The sequence below is a fragment of the Pseudophryne corroboree genome, chromosome 4 (genome assembly GCF_028390025.1).
Source record: "Pseudophryne corroboree isolate aPseCor3 chromosome 4, aPseCor3.hap2, whole genome shotgun sequence".
Classification (NCBI taxonomy): Eukaryota; Metazoa; Chordata; class Amphibia; order Anura; family Myobatrachidae; genus Pseudophryne; species Pseudophryne corroboree.
The window spans coordinates 945256169-945274346 of NC_086447.1; the positions used below are offsets into that span (position 1 = coordinate 945256169).

Genomic DNA, 18178 nt, shown 5'->3' on the forward strand with positions numbered 1-18178 from the left:
TTATTAGGAAACTAAAGTGTTCTTTATGTGAAAAGCAGTTCACATGGGCATGAAACCCGAACCAAATTCCTACTAACACCCCTGCGCCTTCTGGTGGCTTAAAGATGTAGGGCAGGAATGTTCTAGAATTATCCTGCACTACAACTTCCCACTAACACCCCTGCGCCTCCTTGTGGAGTAGAGGTGTATGGCCGGTGTTATGGAATTATAACTGGAAAACCAGCAATGATTAAAATGGCCGTCATGCCATGCTTTCCCAGACAATCACAGTACAGGTTACCTGCTGCAGTTGTAATATAGGCTTAATAGCCTATTATACAGTTACTATGCTTAATAGCCTTTTATACAGTGATAACCCTGGTGTTGGATACAGTAAAATATATGCAATTAGTCAATTAATATGAACACTCAAAAATAACAGAAAACATGGTTAAACTTGCAATAGGTTATCCACTGGTAACCTATTGCCAGCCAAAGCCTCATATATATATTATATATATATATATACCAAGTGTTTACACATATAATCACAGTTTATACTGATATCATAGACAGTTCTGCCAGCCAAAGTTTCATTATATATTATATATATAAACCTGCAGAAACATATAATACCCCGTACACAGCTTGTCTTTGCTGCTGCTATAGGTATTATTCCCCCTCCCCCTCCCCATGTTACCTGCAGCGTACAGGGATCGGGTGCAGGGAGAGCCTGAATTCCGCGCCGGGGAGCCGTCCGGAAGCTGCTTCCTACAGCAGTACACAGTCTCCCTGTGTCTGCGGTGTCTCTGTGGAAGAGTGGCCGGCGTCCTTTAATGACGTGCGGCCACTGTTTAGTACAGGGGAGTCTCGGCGGCGTGTAGCGGTGCCGGGCCTTCAGATCAGTGAGAGCGGCCGGCGTCTGAGTGCCGAGCGGCCGCTCTCTTAGTTGAGCACACAGTGCGTGTCGTTAGAGCAGTGAGAGCGGCCGGCGTCTGAGTGACGTGCGGCCGCTGTGCTTTAGGTCTCAGCGTGATTAGCGGTGCCGGGCCATTAGCGCAGTGAGAGCGGCCGGCGTCTGAGTGACGTGCGGCCGCTCTGCTTTAGGTCTCAGCGTGATTAGCGGTGCCGGGCCATTAGCGCAGTGAGAGCGGCCGGCGTCTGAGTGACGTTTGGCCGCTCAGCGCGTATAATGTGAGGAGAACTCTCTCATTCTCCCCAACTATCAGGTGGAACTTCATATATAAGAAGTGCTCCTCTACTTCAGCGGGACCCGTCAGCGCCTGTACAGTATAACACACACAGCAGGGCGGCAGCGTGAGCTGACCGCCCTGACACACATACCTTGCTTTCCTGGCTGTGACGAGCTTCTCTGTGTAAGCTACGTTTCAGCCTCCAGCTTCTCTCCTCGTGTCTGCTGTAAGCTCTTTCTTCCAGCTCTTTGTCTCATCCTGGCTGTAACGGATCTTCTTTCTGTAAGGTCCGTTCAGCTTGCAGGAGACAGTGGCTGCCTGTGGCTGTGAGGGTGCTCGTTGTGAGGACCGACACGCCATGCGCTTGCTTATAGCGCCTGTGGCTGTGAGGGTGCTCTTTGTGAGGACCGACACGCCATACGCTGCCTTGCAGCGGCACCATCCCGGACCCAAGTTTTTCAGAAACTGGGACGGGAAGTGTAAAAATTAAAAAATAAAAATAAAAAATAAAAATCTTCTGAAAAGTGGCCATTGCCACAAGCCGATGATCATGCTGTGAGCACCGAAAAAACACTGGCAAAGTACACTGAGGTACTTGGGGATATGGAGGGGGGGGAGAGTCCTAAATTTGAATATTCAGTGCCTTTGATCGGCTACGCCCGTCCATATCCCAAGAGTACTCCAGTGACCCCTAGTGGATGATAAAGAAAGATTTCTTATGTACAGAGCACTCAAAGACAAGGTGCAAAACGATCTATAAAGACCACCTGGGCGCCCCATTGTCTCTGGCACAGGCAGTTTATCAGAACAGGCCAGCACATTGGCCACCAGGCCAATACCATCCCTACAGTGAAGCATGGTGGTGGCAGCATCATGATGTGGGGATGTTTTTCAGCGGCAGGTACTGGGAGACTAGTCAGGATAGAGGGAAAGATGAATGCAGCAATGTACAGAGACATCCTGGATGAAAACCTGCTCCAGAGCGCTCCTGACCTCAGACTGGGGCAACGGTTCATCTTTCAATAGGACAACGACCCTAAGCACACAGCCAAGATATCAAAAGAGGGGCTTCAGGACAACTCTGTGAATGTGAGTGGCCCAGCCAGAGCCCAGACTTGAATCCGATTGAACATCTCTGGAGAGATCTGAAAATGTCTGTGCACCGACGCTTCCCATCCAACCTGATGGAGCTTGAGAGGTGCTGCAAAGAGGAATGGGCGAAACTGCCCAAAGATAGGTGTGCCAAGCTTGTGGCATCATATTGAAAAACACCTGAGGCTGTAATTGCTGCCAAAGGTGCATCAACAAAGTATTGCGCAAAGGCTGTGAATACTTATGTGCATGTGATTTCTTAGTTTTTTATTTTTAATAAATTTGCAAAAATCACATTATTGTCATTATGGGGAATTGTGTGTAGAATTTTGAGGGGAAAAATTAATTTATTCCATTTTGGAATAAGGCTGTAACATAACAAAATGTGGAAAAAGTGAAGTGCTGTGAATACTTTTCGGGTGCACTGTATATAATAATATGGTTATTTTAAATGAAAAAATAAGCGCCACGTTTTAAACAGCCAAATTGCTGCATCACCAGGTAAGCGAGTGCCCCGCCAAGAGAGTACTTTTCTCCTCTTCATTACTAGATACTCACATACTCTCCAGGATGCCCCTCCACATACACAGATTTGCATACACAACTAATTGGTGGATTACAGCAATACAGTTATCAGTGACCAAACCTACCCTCAATCATCAATACAATCCTAACTTGTCTAGACACCAGTGCTCCAACCACTCCCCTCTCCCTTACCCTTTATAATTACTGGTACAGTAGCTACATGACCACCATCTGCTTAGCCACACTGCTCACGCCAGAACTTCTGTGGCGGCACACCTCAAACTGAGGTCCACATGGCTAACTGGTCTCCAGGAAAAAAACTGTAGATCCAGGGTTCATCGCCACTGATGATCTCCCAGACAGAGTTTAAGCAACCGCCATCAAAACTTGCCAGCATGTTGTAGCACCAAGTCACCAGAGCCTCCTCCTCTCAAGTTAGCTAATGGGGCACCCAGCATGCAGAACCCTTGCTCAAGCCAAGCTTTTCATGGAGAATAAAATGGATGGATCCAGAGGAGATGCTTATCTCCCTCTCTAACTGGGCCACAGTCACCCTGGCGTCTACCTCAACTACGGCCCGCATGGCAGGGATGTGGTCCTCGGTGATGGCAAAGGTTGTCCGCAGTGCTCGTCTTCCAGGTACGGTCTTCCACGCCGAAATTCTGCAAATCACTCAAACACAATGGTACGGGACGGTGCTTCCCCCCCAAAAGCAGCTCGCTCTCAGCCAGTACACTCCTGCAGCCGCAGACCGCTCTTGTAGAGGTAGAAGATGATGGCTCTCCAGTGGCCATAACGAGTTCATGAAGGAAGGGAACATGCCGACTTCTTCGCTGTGCGGTGTTGCTTATGGACGGTTCTGTGCCGTGACATTTCACAATAGCTTTAGTCAATTAGAGATTATAGGTCACAACCAGACAGTCAGACTGTGTCTCTTCTACCTGCACATCCAGGAACGTATTGCGCACCCCCCGTACTGGTATGTGCAGCCATATAATCACTATCAGCGTGCACAGCTCCACCATTGTCACTTCCTCTCACCACAGACCTTATTAGTATCAGAGACTCAGAGATACAAAGTATAAAAGTGTAATGTTACCTCCATCATTGTATGTAAGAGCTCAGAGCAACTTCCCAGGAACGATGTTAAGGATATATCACTCATGCCGACATCCTGGAGAGGAATCAGAGAGACACTTAGCGATACGAGTAATTATCGTTATACAGTAGTCTTCATGTCTGTAGAAGATAGTGCTATCACTTTATTACTCTTACATCATTCCACCAACCTTCCATCCCATCCATGCCTCCCGTACTATATACTGCCCAACACCACAGACTACGTACTTGTCTTCCCTCCCAAATATCGCTCGTTCCACTCCATCCTGGATATCTAATGCTGCCTGACAGCACAGAAATACAGGTCATACATTATCCGCCAGAGCTGGGCCTGTACTGTAAATCAATCACGACAGCATTAGCCACCAGAAATTGGGTTATGTATTGTACATCTTGGTAGTCGGATCTATACACTAGCCATAATGTGGTCAGCACTGTTCAGGGAGTATAGGGTCTGTATTGTACATTGGTCACTAGGGAATGGGACCTATACTGTACACTAGCCACAAAATATTGTGGATCAGTACTATTCAGGGAGTATAGGGTCTGTATTGTACATTGGTCACTAGGGAATGGGACCTATACTGTACACTAGCCACAAAATAATGTGGTCAGTACTGTTCAGGAAGTATAGGGTCTGTATTGTACATTGGTCACTAGGGAATGGGACCTATACTGTACACTAGCCATAATGTGGTCAGTACTATTCAGGGATTATAGGGTCTGTATTGTACATTGGTCACTAGGGAATGGGACCTATACTGTACACTAGCCACAAAATAATGTGGTCAGTACTATTCAGGGATTATAGGGTCTGTATTGTACATTGGTCACTAGGGAATGGAACCTATACTGTACACTAGCCATAATGTCGTCAGTACTGTTCAGGAGTATAGGGTCTGTATTGTACATCGGTAACTAGGGAATGGACCTATACTGTACACTAGCCACAAAATAATGTGGTCAGCACTGTTCAGGCAGTATAGGGTCTGTATTGTACATTGGTCACTAGGGAATGGGACCTATACTGTACACTAGCCACAAAATATTGTGGATCAGTACTATTCAGGGAGTATATGGTCTGTATTGTACATTGGTCACTAGGGAATGGGACCTAAACTGTACACTAGCCACAAAATAATGTGGTCAGTACTGTTCAGGAAGTATAGGGTCTGTATTGTACATTGGTCACTAGGGAATGGGACCTATACTGTACACTAGCCACAAAATAATGTGGTCAGTACTGTTCTGGGAGTACAGGGTCTGTATTGTACATTGGTCACTAGGGAATGGGACCTATACTGTACACTAGCCACAAAATATTGTGGATCAGTACTATTCAGGGAGTATAGGGTCTGTATTGTACATTGGTCACTAGGGAATGGGACCTATACTGTACACTAGCCACAAAATATCGTGGGTCAGTATGTTCAGGGAACATGGGTTTTGTGTTGTCAAATAGTGACTAGAAAAGTGGGTCTATACTGCACAGTATAAAGTACCTATAGTATATTTAAGACACAATATAGTGGGGTCCGCATTCCCATTTTTTAGTCCATGAGGGACACTAGAGGTTTACTTAAATTTGGTGGCAGCACAGGCTCCTCCTCCCCTATACCCCGCCTTCAACCCAAGGCAGCCATTTATACTGAACCACATGGACTAGGAAACAAAGGAAGGAGACCAGCACACACACTACCGCGGATCAGTGAGCTGGGAGGAAAAATAACCCAGCCAGCCAGGGGCATGAGGGTCGACGTCCAGTGTCGCCGATGGACTCAGAAAAGAGCATTTTACAGGTTAGACAAAAATCCCCTTTTTTCTTTCGTTAATGTGGGACACTGGAGACCATGGACATCCCAAAGCTGTCCTTTAATGGGAGCCAACACTCCAGTTGTGCGCTGAGGACCGGATGCCGAAAAGCCGCTACGGCAGAGGCGAAGGTGTCAAAACTGTAGAATTTAATGAAATTGTCAGCAGAGGACCACGTGGCCACCTTACAGAGTTCCCCTGCAGAGGTACCATGGCAAGCCGACCACGAGGCCCCCACAGACCTAGTGGAATGAGTCCTCACCGAGGTCGGGACTGGCCTATTTAGTCGAAAGCTAGGCCTGACAAATGGTAACATGCCATCAGAGAGCTGTTTGGAACCTGGCCAGCCACACTTCTAGAAGTCATAAAGGACCAAAAAGGAGTCCGATTTCCAAATGTCTTTGATCAGATCCACTCAAGTACGGATCACATCAACACCAAGCAGAGACTAATCTGGATCAGAAGTATCTTAAGTTGAATGAAAATTTCCTGGTTAATAAGGAAAGGTTAGACCACCTTAGAAAGTTAATCCAGATAGGTACGTAGGACAGGATGAAAAACGAGGCTAGGTACACGGTGAGACAGCGCAATCAAGTCCGAAACCCTGCATACTGACACAATAGCAAACAAAAAAGTCTTCCACGTTAGCCAACATAGATCAATGGAATCCAACGGTTCAAAGGGGGATTCCTGTAGCACCCTCATGACCAACATCAGCTCCCATGGGGATACCAAGGGAACAAAGTGGGGCTGAATGTTCAGGGCACCCTACAGGAACGTCTGAATTGCAGGAAGACAGGCCACCCTATGTTGAAAAAGACAGAGAGGGCCAACATCTGCACCTTCAGAGAGGTGAGGCGTAGACCCAGATTCAAGCACGTCTGCAAGAAAGACAGAATACTGTGAAAGTCGAAACAGCAGAGCATCCCGACCATGGCCAGAACCCCACTCAAAATATGCCCACCAAACCCGGTAATAGATTTATGCGGAGGAGGGTTTCCTGGCGCAGAGCATGGTTTTGAAAACCTATGAAAACCCACTGGCCCTTAGGATGTTTCAATAGCCACCCCTTTAAAGCCAAACAGGGCCAGGTTGGGGTGAAAACATGGGCCCTGCAAGAGCAGATTCAGCCTGAGAGGTAGTCGCAAAAGAGGGTGTGCAAATCAATATACTAAGCCCGTCACGGCCAGTCTGGCACCACCAGATTGGTGGTAACGCTCTTCATCTTCACCTTGTGAAAGACCTATGGAAGTAGAGGAATTGGGTGAAAGAGGAACACAAGCTGAAAGGTCCACTGGACCCCAAGAGCATCCAATAAGAAGGTTCTTGGGTCCCTGGCGCAGGAGCCGTAGTGAGGTAGCTTGTGGCTGTGCCTTGAGGCCATCAAGTCTATGTTCAGACGGCCCCAGCTTCGGATAAGTATCTGGAACCACTCTCCTGCAATGCACGTCTTGCCTGCTGAGGAAGTTCACCTCTCAGTTATGGAATGTATACAGACGACTGGACTGGAAGGAAATGTTCTGCTCACCGGAGGATGCGTTGGACATCCCACATGGCAACCCGACTTATGGTACCCTGCTGATGGTTGATACAGGCGACTGCGGTCAAATTTTCAAAAAGAACCCTCAATGCTTTGTGCTGAAGGAGGGTACAAGCCTGACAATTGCACAGTAGACCAACCGAAGCTCTAAGAAGTTGATTAAAAGACATGCTTCTCGATCTGTCCACCGCCCTTGGAAGATCTGACTGCTGATCACTGCGCCCCAACCACAGAGAAGACTGGTGTTCGTGGTGAGAAGAACAGACTCCTGGATTAGGAAGGGGCGATCTTTGACAAGGTAAGAGAATGATGCTCCTCCCAGGACAGAACAATCATCTGAGATTTTAAACTGAAGGGAGAACGTTTCCACCACTCCAGGAGCTCCAACTACAGAGTCCGACAATGGAACTGAGCGTATTCCACAATGCCGAAGGTGAAGAATAGCTTGCCCTGAACCCATATGCAGAAGTAAATCAAGACCCTGTGCTGATGCAGGAACGATCAGATCAGGGACTAGGGGGATTTCCGCTTGTACCTGGGAAGAAAATCTCTCTGAACTTTGGAGTCCAGAAGATCACCCAGATGGAACAATTCCCGAGACAAAGCAAGATGTACTTGTGCCAAGTTATCATCCAGCTGTGTGTCTGCAGTAATTCCAAGGTGAGACGCAAATGCTCTCAAAGTGTCTCTAGAGACTGAGCCAGCAGGAGAACATTGTCCAGGTAAGGCAGATTTCGAATCCCCCTGCCACGAAGGTCAGCTGCCATCAAGGGCATGACCTTAATGAACACACAAGGTGCTGTAGAAAGTGCAAAGCCCGAATCTGGAAGTGTTCACAAACTGAGGGAACAATTGATGATATTCCTGAATGGTAATAAGTAAGTAGGTATCCTGGACATTCAAGGAAGCCACAAAATCATCATATTCCATGATAGAGCGTAGCGATTCCCTCCTGAACCTGGGAACCCGGAGGAATGGGTTGAGTGTTTTCAGGTTGAGGATGGGATGGAAGGAGCCATCCAGTTTCTGAATGAGAAACCAGGCTGAAATAGAACCCTGGGGCAGATGTATTAAGCCTGTAGAAGGGATAAAGAAGTGATATGCCAGTGATAAGCGCAAGGTGATAACGCAGCAGCCAATCATTAAGGATTTGAAGAAAAAAAAGACAGGAGCTGATTGGCTGGTGCATTATCACATTCCACTTATCACTGCTTTATCCCTTCTCCAGGCTTAATACATCTGCCCCCCTGTTCCTCTTTGGAGAATGGGAATTCGGATTATGACCCTGGAGTCCAGAAGGCTCGCAATGGAAGCCTGGAGAGTGGCTGCCTTGTCGATCTTGGCTAGAAGACTGGTAGAAAAGAATTGAAAGACTTGAATCAGACCTTGGACGGATTTGGACAAACCTTGAACCCAGGTCAGATCAGAGAGAGGGGGTTGAGGGTTTATGTGAGTGGGCTGGGCAGTGATCGCTTGATATTCCCCAGTGGCTGCTAATGGTGGAGGAAGAAGGGAGGCTGCCAACTGGGATGAAAGTTCCCACACGTATATTGACAGGGAGGTTGCCTACGCAGGTTCTTGTGAGGGAACCTCTTCAGAGCGGAACTCGTCAAGTGCCTCCGCAGAGCATCTATCACACAAAACATGAAGTTTTCCTTATAGGTTTTTCAAGTGAATGCACGCAGCACAGGAGCACCCCTCCCCTAGGAAGCCTTTGATGAGGTTCCCTTGAAAGACCTGTTTCCACTGTATAACAATTAAACACACAGACCCACAGTAAATAAACTAAGAGGTAGTGTGGGTGCAAGAACACTGAATCTTAAGAACACATAAGTGGTCCTTTGTGGCCCCAAGCACAGTGTGGTGCTTAATCAACAAATTCGTAGGCACAGAATAAGACAAACACCTAAACTTCAGAAATGGACACAGAATGCAGCTAGCAATGTGATAAGTTCAGCTATTCATTCATATATTAATATAAGGAGAGGCTGAGAATGCACCGATAGGATAGAGCAGTGGTTCTCAAACTCGGTCCTCAGGACCCCACACAGTGCATGTTTTGCAGGTAACTCAGCAAGTGCACAGGTGTATTAATTACTCACTGACACATTTTAAAAGGTCCACAGGTGGTACTAATTATTTCACTTGTGATTCTGTAAGGAGACCTGCAAAACATGCACTGTGTGGGGTCCTGTGGACCGAGTTTGAGAACCTGTGGGATAGAGAATACCCAGCTGGACTGCACAAGATCTACGTTAGCAATTAGGTAGTAAATAACTATGACAGTAACACTAGTAACAGTAGGCAAAAAAACTATTCAAGTGCTCAGAAATAGAGAAAACTGGCAAAAAAATACCAACAGCCAGCACCAATAGGTGAGGAAGAGGATGAGGGGAGGCAAGAGATCCTCTGGACAGCGTCAGGGAGTGAGCAGAGAGAGGAGCCTTTGGTAGGCAGCCTAGGACAGGGTACCGCCAATGGATGGGGGAATAGAGAACAATTAAGGCTCCTCCTGTGTCTGGCTGACCTCAGGAACCTGCCACCCTTTAATGCAGCCCATTGCAGTCCGTTTCCCTGGGGGTATGTCTAGTGGTGGTGCCCAGTACTTTCTGCGCTATCACTAGACCACCAGCAGCTCCCCCACTGGCGGAGTTAACCACTACAGCCCCCATCACCTCGCGGGGCAGGAAGCACCGTACCTGTTAATGCCCCGGCTGTGGATGATCCTTGTGCCTGTCTGTAGGAGGTGGCAGGTGATACTGACCTGCGCACCAGTGGGCCTGAGAAGGGTGATGGGGCGGTCAGTGGGAGAGTGTATAATGCCAAAGTGTAAGTAAAAAGAAAAAGAAGTTGGGCTTTGGGCAGCTCAAAAAATAGGATTTTGGTACTTACCAGGTAAATCCTTTTCTTTGAATCCATAGGGGGCACTGGAGTACTCTTGGGATATGGACGGCTTCCGTAGGAAACAGGGCACTGAATATTTAAATTTAGAACACTCCACCCCTCCATATCCCCGAGTACCTCAGTGTTTTTTACTGAGCCGAACAGGAGCTATAGAGAGGTTGACAATGGAATATTACATATACATAACGGACAACAACGAAGTTGACACATAACGTTACTGACAACTAAACAGTTGACACCATAACCAGCACTTGATAATTTGAACCAGTCGGTGAGAGTGTGTTACCATAAGATCCCCTGAACTTACCACAAACCAGGTAAAACTGCTCTGGGTGGGCGTCCAGTGCCCCCTGTGGATTCAAAGAAAAGGATTTACCTGGTAAGTACCAAAATCCTATTTTCTTTTTCATCCACTAGGGGTCACTGGAGTACTCTTGGGACGTACCAAAGCTTCCTCCGTGGGCGGTAGAGCTGTTTGGCACCTGTAACACTAGGCGGCCAAAGCTAGATGCTGATGCCGCAAACGTATCAAACTTGTAAAAGCGCACAAACGTGTGCACTGAAGACCATGTAGCCGCACGGCAAAGCTGCGTCGTAGAAGCTCCACGACCAGCTGCCCATGAAGGTCCCATAGAACGTGTGGAATGAGCTGTTACTGATGTAGGCGGCTGTAATCTAGCATGAAGGTAAGCCTGACGTATAGTCAGTTTTATCCATCTGGATAAGGTCTGCTTAGACGCTGGCCAACCTATCTTGGCAGCATCATAGAGAACAAACAACGTATCCGTCTTACGAACTGTAGACGTTCGGGATACATAAACGCGTAAAGCGCGTACCACATCCAGAGTTCCCGAATGTGATGTCAACACAGGAACTACTATTGGTTGATTGATGTGAAAAGATGACACTACATTTGGTAAGAAAGCGGGATTCGTCCGAAGTTCCGCTCTGTCATCATGAAACACCAAATACGGTGGCTTGCATGACAAGGCACCCAAATCTGAAACACGCCTTGCCGAAGCTAAGGCTAGGAGAAAAATTGTTTTCCAAGTGAGAAACTTTATATCCACTTGCTGTAAGGGTTCAAAATATGAAGAAAAAATCTAAAACCAGATTCAAGTCCCATGGCGCTGTAGGTGGAATGAATGGAGGCTGAACTCTGAGGACACCTTGCAGAAAAGTGTGTATAGACGGCAATAGAGCCAATCTTCTTTGAAAGTAAATTGACAAAGCAGATACCTGCACCTTTAGTGTAGATAAACGCAGTCCTCCATCTAACCCCGTTTGTAGAAATAACAAAAGACGGGATAACTTGAAAGATGATGTCGGAAACTTTCGAGTTTCACACCAACCTATATAGGCACGCCAAATTCTGTAATAATGAGCTGCCGTAACTGGCTTCTTAGCTCGTAGCATGGTTGGTATAACCGATTCTGGAATGCCCTCTCTTCTTAAGAGGGCGATCTCAACAGCCACCCCGTCAAACACAGCCGTGCTAAATCGGGGGTAAAGAAACGGACCCTGTTGTAACAAGTCTGGACGTAGAGGGAGCGGCCAAGGATCGTCTGCGAGTAGTCCGTGGAGATCCGAGAACCAAGCTCTTCGAGGCCAATGAGGCGCCACTAGTATGACTGTGACTGACTCTCTTTTGATCCGTTTTAGCACTAGAGGGAGCAGCGGAAATGGTGGAAACAGATACACGAGGCTGTACGGCCACGCGATTGTGAGAGCATCCACCGCCACTGCCTTTGGATCTCTTGTTCTGGACACATACTGGAGTGTTTGGTGATTGTGGCGAGACACCATCAGGTCCACCTGAGGGTAACCCCACCTCTGAACCAACATGTGAAACACCTCTGGATTTAATGCCCATTCTCCTGGATGAAAATCCCGACGGCTGAGATAATCCGCCTCCCAGTTGTCCACTCCCGGAATGAACACCGCCGACAATATCACCTGGTGATATTCTGCCCAATTGAGGATTCGAGCTACTTCCCGCATTGCCATGCGGCTCTTTGTTCCTCCTTGTTTGTTGATGTATGCGACTGCCGTTGCGTTGTCTGATTGCACTTGGACAGTCTGAGATCGAAGCATGTGTACTGCTTGTCGTAGTGCATTGTAAATTGCGCGGAGTTCCAGGACATTTATAGACAGCAATCTTTCGTGATCTGCCCAGAGACCCTGGAGTTGACAATTTTGAACTACAGCTCCCCAACCTCTGAGACTCGCGTCCGTCGTTAGAATTATCCAATTCCAGCCGCCGAATAGTTTCCCTGCGGTTAAATTGTGTTCCTTGAGCCACCAGAGTAGAGACACCCTTGCTCTTGGCGACAACCTCACCCTGTGGTGAATTTGCAGATGCGAGCCCGACCACTGTGCGAGCACATCCAGTTGAAAAGGACGTGAGTGAAATCTTCCGAACTGAAGCGATTCGAAAGCCGCCACCATTGTTCCTAAGAGGCGAATGCACAAATGTACCGAGACTGTGCGCGGCTTGAGTACTAATTGTACTAGATGACGAATCATCTGTACTTTCTGTTGTGGTAGGTAAATTCTTTGATTGACCGTATCGAGAATCATACCTAGGAATTGAAGGCGTTGCGACGGAATTAGATGTGATTTCTTGAAGTTGACAATCCAACCGTGGTGAACCAGTACATTGTACGTTAGCAGCGCATGTTGGAGAAGCATCTGTTGAGACGGAGCTTTGATGAGCAGATCGTCTAAATACGGAACTATCGTCACTCCCAGAGATCTGAGATGAGCTATTATCACAGACATCACTTTGGTGAATACCCGAGGCGCTGACGACAGGCCAAACGGTAGAGCCTGAAACTGGTAATGGTTCTGGCGTATTGCAAACCGCAAGTACCTCTGATGAGGCTGCCAAATCGGAATGTGTAAGTACGCATCCTTGAGATCTAGCGCAATCATGAATTCCTGTGGCTCTAAACCTGCAATCACAGAGCGAAGAGATTCCATCTTGAATCTGTAGTAAGTTACGTACCGATTGAGACCCTTTAAGTTCAATATTGGCCTGACTGAGCCATCCGGCTTCGGTACCACAAACAGACTGGAATAATAACCCTGACCCTGTTGGTGTACAAGGACCGGAATCAAAACTGCTGAATCCAGTAGGGACTGAATGGCAACTTGCAGAACCGCCCTCTTGTCGTCCGACAGAGGCAATCCTGTCTTGAAAAACTGCAGTGGCGGAAGACAGTCGAACTCTATTTTGTAACCTTTTAACACTAAATTGCGGATCCACCCATCCACGGATGTCTGGAACCACGCCAAATGGAACGTCTGAAGGCGTGCTCCCACAATCGGAGAACAGAGATGGGCTGGTAGCCCGTCATGCCACTGGCTTGTCGGTAACCTTAGCGTCCTGACGACTTGTGTTGATTTTTTGAAAACCACGTCCACGACCACATCTACCAGGCGTGGCTGTTCCTCTGCCACGTCCGCGAAAGGACTGAGGTCTAAAGGATTTGAACGAAGGTCCAGAGTACCTCCTTCTTGGAACCGGTGGAGGCAATGGTAAGAAAACAGACTTTCCTCCCGTAGCCTCAGAAATCCATGTGTCCAATTCAGGACCAAACAACTTCTTACCATCGTAAGGTAACGCCTCTATACCTCGTTTGACCTCTGCCTCCGCTTGCCAAGAACGCAGCCAGAGTGCTCGTCGTGCCGTAACTAGCGACGATGAAATACGAGAAGTGAGCTGACAGACGTCAGTAGAAGCTGTACAGAGATACTCCGCAGCCTCACACATTTGATCAGCAAGAAGTATAAGGTGTTCGTCATGTAAGGCAGACTTGAGTTCTGTTATCCATACTATGAGCGCCTTAGTGACCCAGATACCAACCAAGCCAGGTCTCAGCAGCACTCCTGCTGCTACATACATGGACTTTAGCATAGTTTCTATTTTGCGATCTGAAGGGTCTTTAAGCGTAGTAGCCGCTGGCAGTGGTATGGTTAACTTCTTCGTAAGCTTCGACACTGACGAATCAACTATTGGTGGATTCTCAAATGTACATGTCACCGGTGCTGGAAACGGGTAACTAGACTTAAATTTGCGAGGTATAGAAAACCGTTTATCTGGAATCTGTCGAGTTTCTACGAACATCTTATTAAGAGACTCCGCCACAGGAAAACTTATTGGAGTTCTCTGTCGTTTAGTAAATACGACCTGATCATTTGTGAGAGGCTCCTCAGTTTCTGTAAACTTCAGAGACTGACGCACCGCTCTGATGAGATTATCAATGCCTGGGCTGTCAAAATCTTCACTATCTGACTGCTGGTCCACTTCACCCTCCTCACCCTCATCTTGTTCCGTGAGGTCTGGCATGGAATCGTCAGAATGCAACATAGCAGAAACTGGTAAATCATAAGACATATGAAATTTATCCCGTCTACCCAAAATGGATTTGGGCCTTTCGCAAGGCTGAGACGCCTCCGGTAGTTCTGGCGGTCTCACACTAGACTCAGATCTTGCCGCTTCCCGCTCTTGTCGAGCGGCGGTCAATTTGGATTGCAACCCAGCCAGTACATTGGCTAGCATTTCCCATGGAGGGTCAGGGGAGGAAATTGGCTTTAAAACCGGAGCAGAAATTTTATTCGGAACCGAATCCACAAAACATACTGTACATGTGGTAGATCCATCCGGTAACACGCTGCTATAGACTTTGCAATTATGCTTTTTAGTTTTTGCTGGTGCCTTACTCATTATTATTATTATTATTATTATTATCCTTTATTTATATGGCGCCACAAGGGTTCCGCAGCGCCCGATTACAGAGTACAAATGCACATAAAAAATAGGAAAACAGTGACTTACAGTTGAATACAATATAGGACAAGTACAGGGCAGCTAAGCATAACTACACCAGTAAACATAGAGATAAGTTCCAGGTGGTCAAAAAACTGTGGGATCTGGGCGGTTGAGGATTATTAAAGTAAGAAAAGTATAAGCACATGAGGGAAGAGGGCCCTACTCGTGAGAGCTTACATTCTAAGGAGACAGACAATACAATACACAAAAAACAGACACTTGCACGACTCAGTAAAATAGTACGAAGGTGTCTCTATATATATATCTGGCCAAGTGCAGTACACGTGGCCAGTACTATGAAATGTGATCCCAAATTCCCACTAACACCCCTGCGCCTCCGGTGGAGTAGAGATGTAGTACTGGAACGTTCTGGAATCACAGCAGGAAGACACAGGAAGCATGGTTAAAATGGCTGCCATGCTTACACATATATTCACAGTGCAGGTTACCAGCCTTAGTGACATTTATCCTGTGTAATTAACCCTGCAGCCTAGCATACTGCTGTTGCTGCAGGTTATCCCCCCTCGTGCCGCTGATTGTATCTGTATATCACCGTGCTGTAAGGCCCCCCCCTTCCTGTACTCCGTGCAGTGCGGGCGGCAGCGAGCAGCGTGTGGGGCAGCCAGCGGGAGCCGGGTAGCGGGCACGCAGGGACCGACAGCGAGGAGCACGTCTTGAAGCTCTCTGAGCAACGCCGGAGCAGCGGTGGGGGGCCGGCGGCAGCCGGAGTAGCGGCGGCGGGCGGGCGTCTGTAGAGGGATCCCGGCGTCAGCATACAACAATGTCCCCACAGCGGGGTGGCAGCGGGAGCTGACCGCCCCGTTCCACATACCTTGACTCCTGCTGCTGTGGTGAGGCTCCGACGGGGCTTCTCTGCAAGCGCCGGCCAGCCTGTGTGCAGGAGGTCTGTGTGGCTGTGAGGGTGCTCATTCAGTGAGGACCGACACGCCACAGCTGCTAGTAGCAGCTTGCACTATCCCTGACCCTGCCTTTTGGAAGGGGGAAAGGGATGTGTATAAACAAGAAAAAATATTCCCTAAAAAAAATAAAATATTCAAAGGAATTGTGGACCCTGTTGCTACCTCGAGCACAGAAAAAACACTGAGGTACTCGGGGATATGGAGGGGTGGAGTGTTCTAGATTTAAATATTCAGTGCCCTGTTTCCTACGGAAGCCGTCCATATCCCAAGAGTACTCCAGTGACCCCTAGTGGATGAAAAAGAAACACACATGCCCATCTCCAGGGGCACTGGAGACTAAACTGGGGTATAGGGAAGGAGGAACCTGTGCTGTCTTCAAAAAGAAGTGACCTCTGTGGTGGGGTATGTGTCATTAGGGCGATATGGTCTTTAGGTCAACATGGAAAAAGGTTGATATGAGTGTTTTTCCTTTTTTTGGTGTCGTTTCTTTGTAAAGTGACGGGGAACCCCAACTGGTGCACCGTGTCCCCTCGCATGGCTTCGGGCAAGGTTACTATTCCCAATCGTAGTTCACGTGGACCGTAGAGTATAAAAAAGTTTAAAAAAAGGAAAAAGATGTGAAAATGCACGTCGAACTTTTTACTTGTTGACCTAGTGACCATGTTGACCAATAGTGGTCGACCTAATGACCGTCGCTCCACGCTATATCCCCATCGTCTCATAAGCCCCCCCAACCAAAATATATTAAGCTTTAGCAAGAGATAAACTGGAGACAGATAAGAGTGATAAATGGCCAGCCAATCAGCTCCTAACTGTCACTTTTCAAACACAGCCTGTGACATGACAGTTAGGAGCTAATTGGCTGGTACTTTATCTCTCGTTATCCGTCTACACTTTATCTCTTGTTAAAGATTAATACACCTGGACCCCAGTGACAAAAGAAATAGATTGTTCTGCACAGCCGATCCTACGCTGTACATACCCTTCTACACAGCCGACCCTACACTGTACATACCCTTCTACACAGCCGACCCTACACTGTACATACCCCTCTACACAGCTGACCCTACACTGTACATACCCTTCTACACAGCCGCTCCTACGCTGTACATACCCTTCTACACAGCCGACCCTACACCGTACATACCCTTCTACACAGCCGCTCCTACACTGTACATACCCTTCTACACAGCCGATCCTACGCTGTACATACCCTTCTACACAGCCGACCCTACGCTGTACATACCCCTCTACACAGCTGACCCTACACTGTACACACCCTTCTACACAGCCGCTCCTACGCTGTACATACCCTTCTACACAGCCGACCCTACACCGTACATACCCCTCTACACAGCTGACCCTACACTGTACACACCCTTCTACACAGCCGCTCCTACGCTGTACATACCCTTCTACACAGCCGACCCTACACCGTACATACCCTTCTACACAGCCGACCCTACACCGTACATACCCTTCTACACAGCCGCTCCTACACCGTACATACCTTTCTACACAGCCGACCCTACACCATACATACCTTTCTACACAGCCGACCCTACACTGTACATACCCCTCTACACAGCTGACCCTACACTGTACACACCCTTCTACACAGCCGATACTACGCTGTACTGTACATACCCTTCTACACAGCCGCTCCTACACTGTACACACCCTTCTACACAGCCGACCCTACACCGTACATACCCTTCTACACAGCCGACCCTACACTGTACATACCCTTCTACACAGCCGCTCCTACACCGTACATACCCTTCTACACAGCCGACCCTACACCGTACATACCCTTCTACACAGCCACTCCTACACCGTACATACCCTTCTACACAGCCACTCCTACACTGTACATACCCTTCTACACAGCCGCTCCTACACTGTACATACCCTTCTACACAGCCGCTCCTACACCGTACATACCCTTCTACACAGCCGACCCTACACCGTACATACCCTTCTACACAGCCGACCCTACACCGTACATACCCTTCACTGTACATACCCCTCTACACAGCTGACCCTACACTGTACACACCCTTCTACACAGCCGCTCCTACGCTGTACATACCCTTCTACACAGCCGACCCTACACCGTACATACCCTTCTACACAGCCGACCCTACACCGTACATACCCTTCTACACAGCCGCTCCTACACCGTACATACCCTTCTACACCGCCGCTCCTACACCGTACATACCCTTCTACACAGCCGACCCTACACTGTACACACCCT

At 47.9% G+C, this 18178-nt stretch overlaps 1 protein-coding gene across 2 annotated transcripts in view; it reads right to left on the reverse strand.

Moving 5' to 3' along the window:
• The window catches only part of RAB3GAP2 (RAB3 GTPase activating non-catalytic protein subunit 2), a 546281-nt gene that overhangs the window by 39638 nt on the left and 488465 nt on the right, over positions 1-18178 (reverse strand). For both annotated transcript variants that reach the window (XM_063919133.1, XM_063919131.1), the window contains one exon: positions 3889-3963. In XM_063919133.1, the coding sequence (XP_063775203.1) occupies positions 3889-3963 (75 nt within the window). The remainder of the gene's footprint in view (positions 1-3888; positions 3964-18178) is intronic.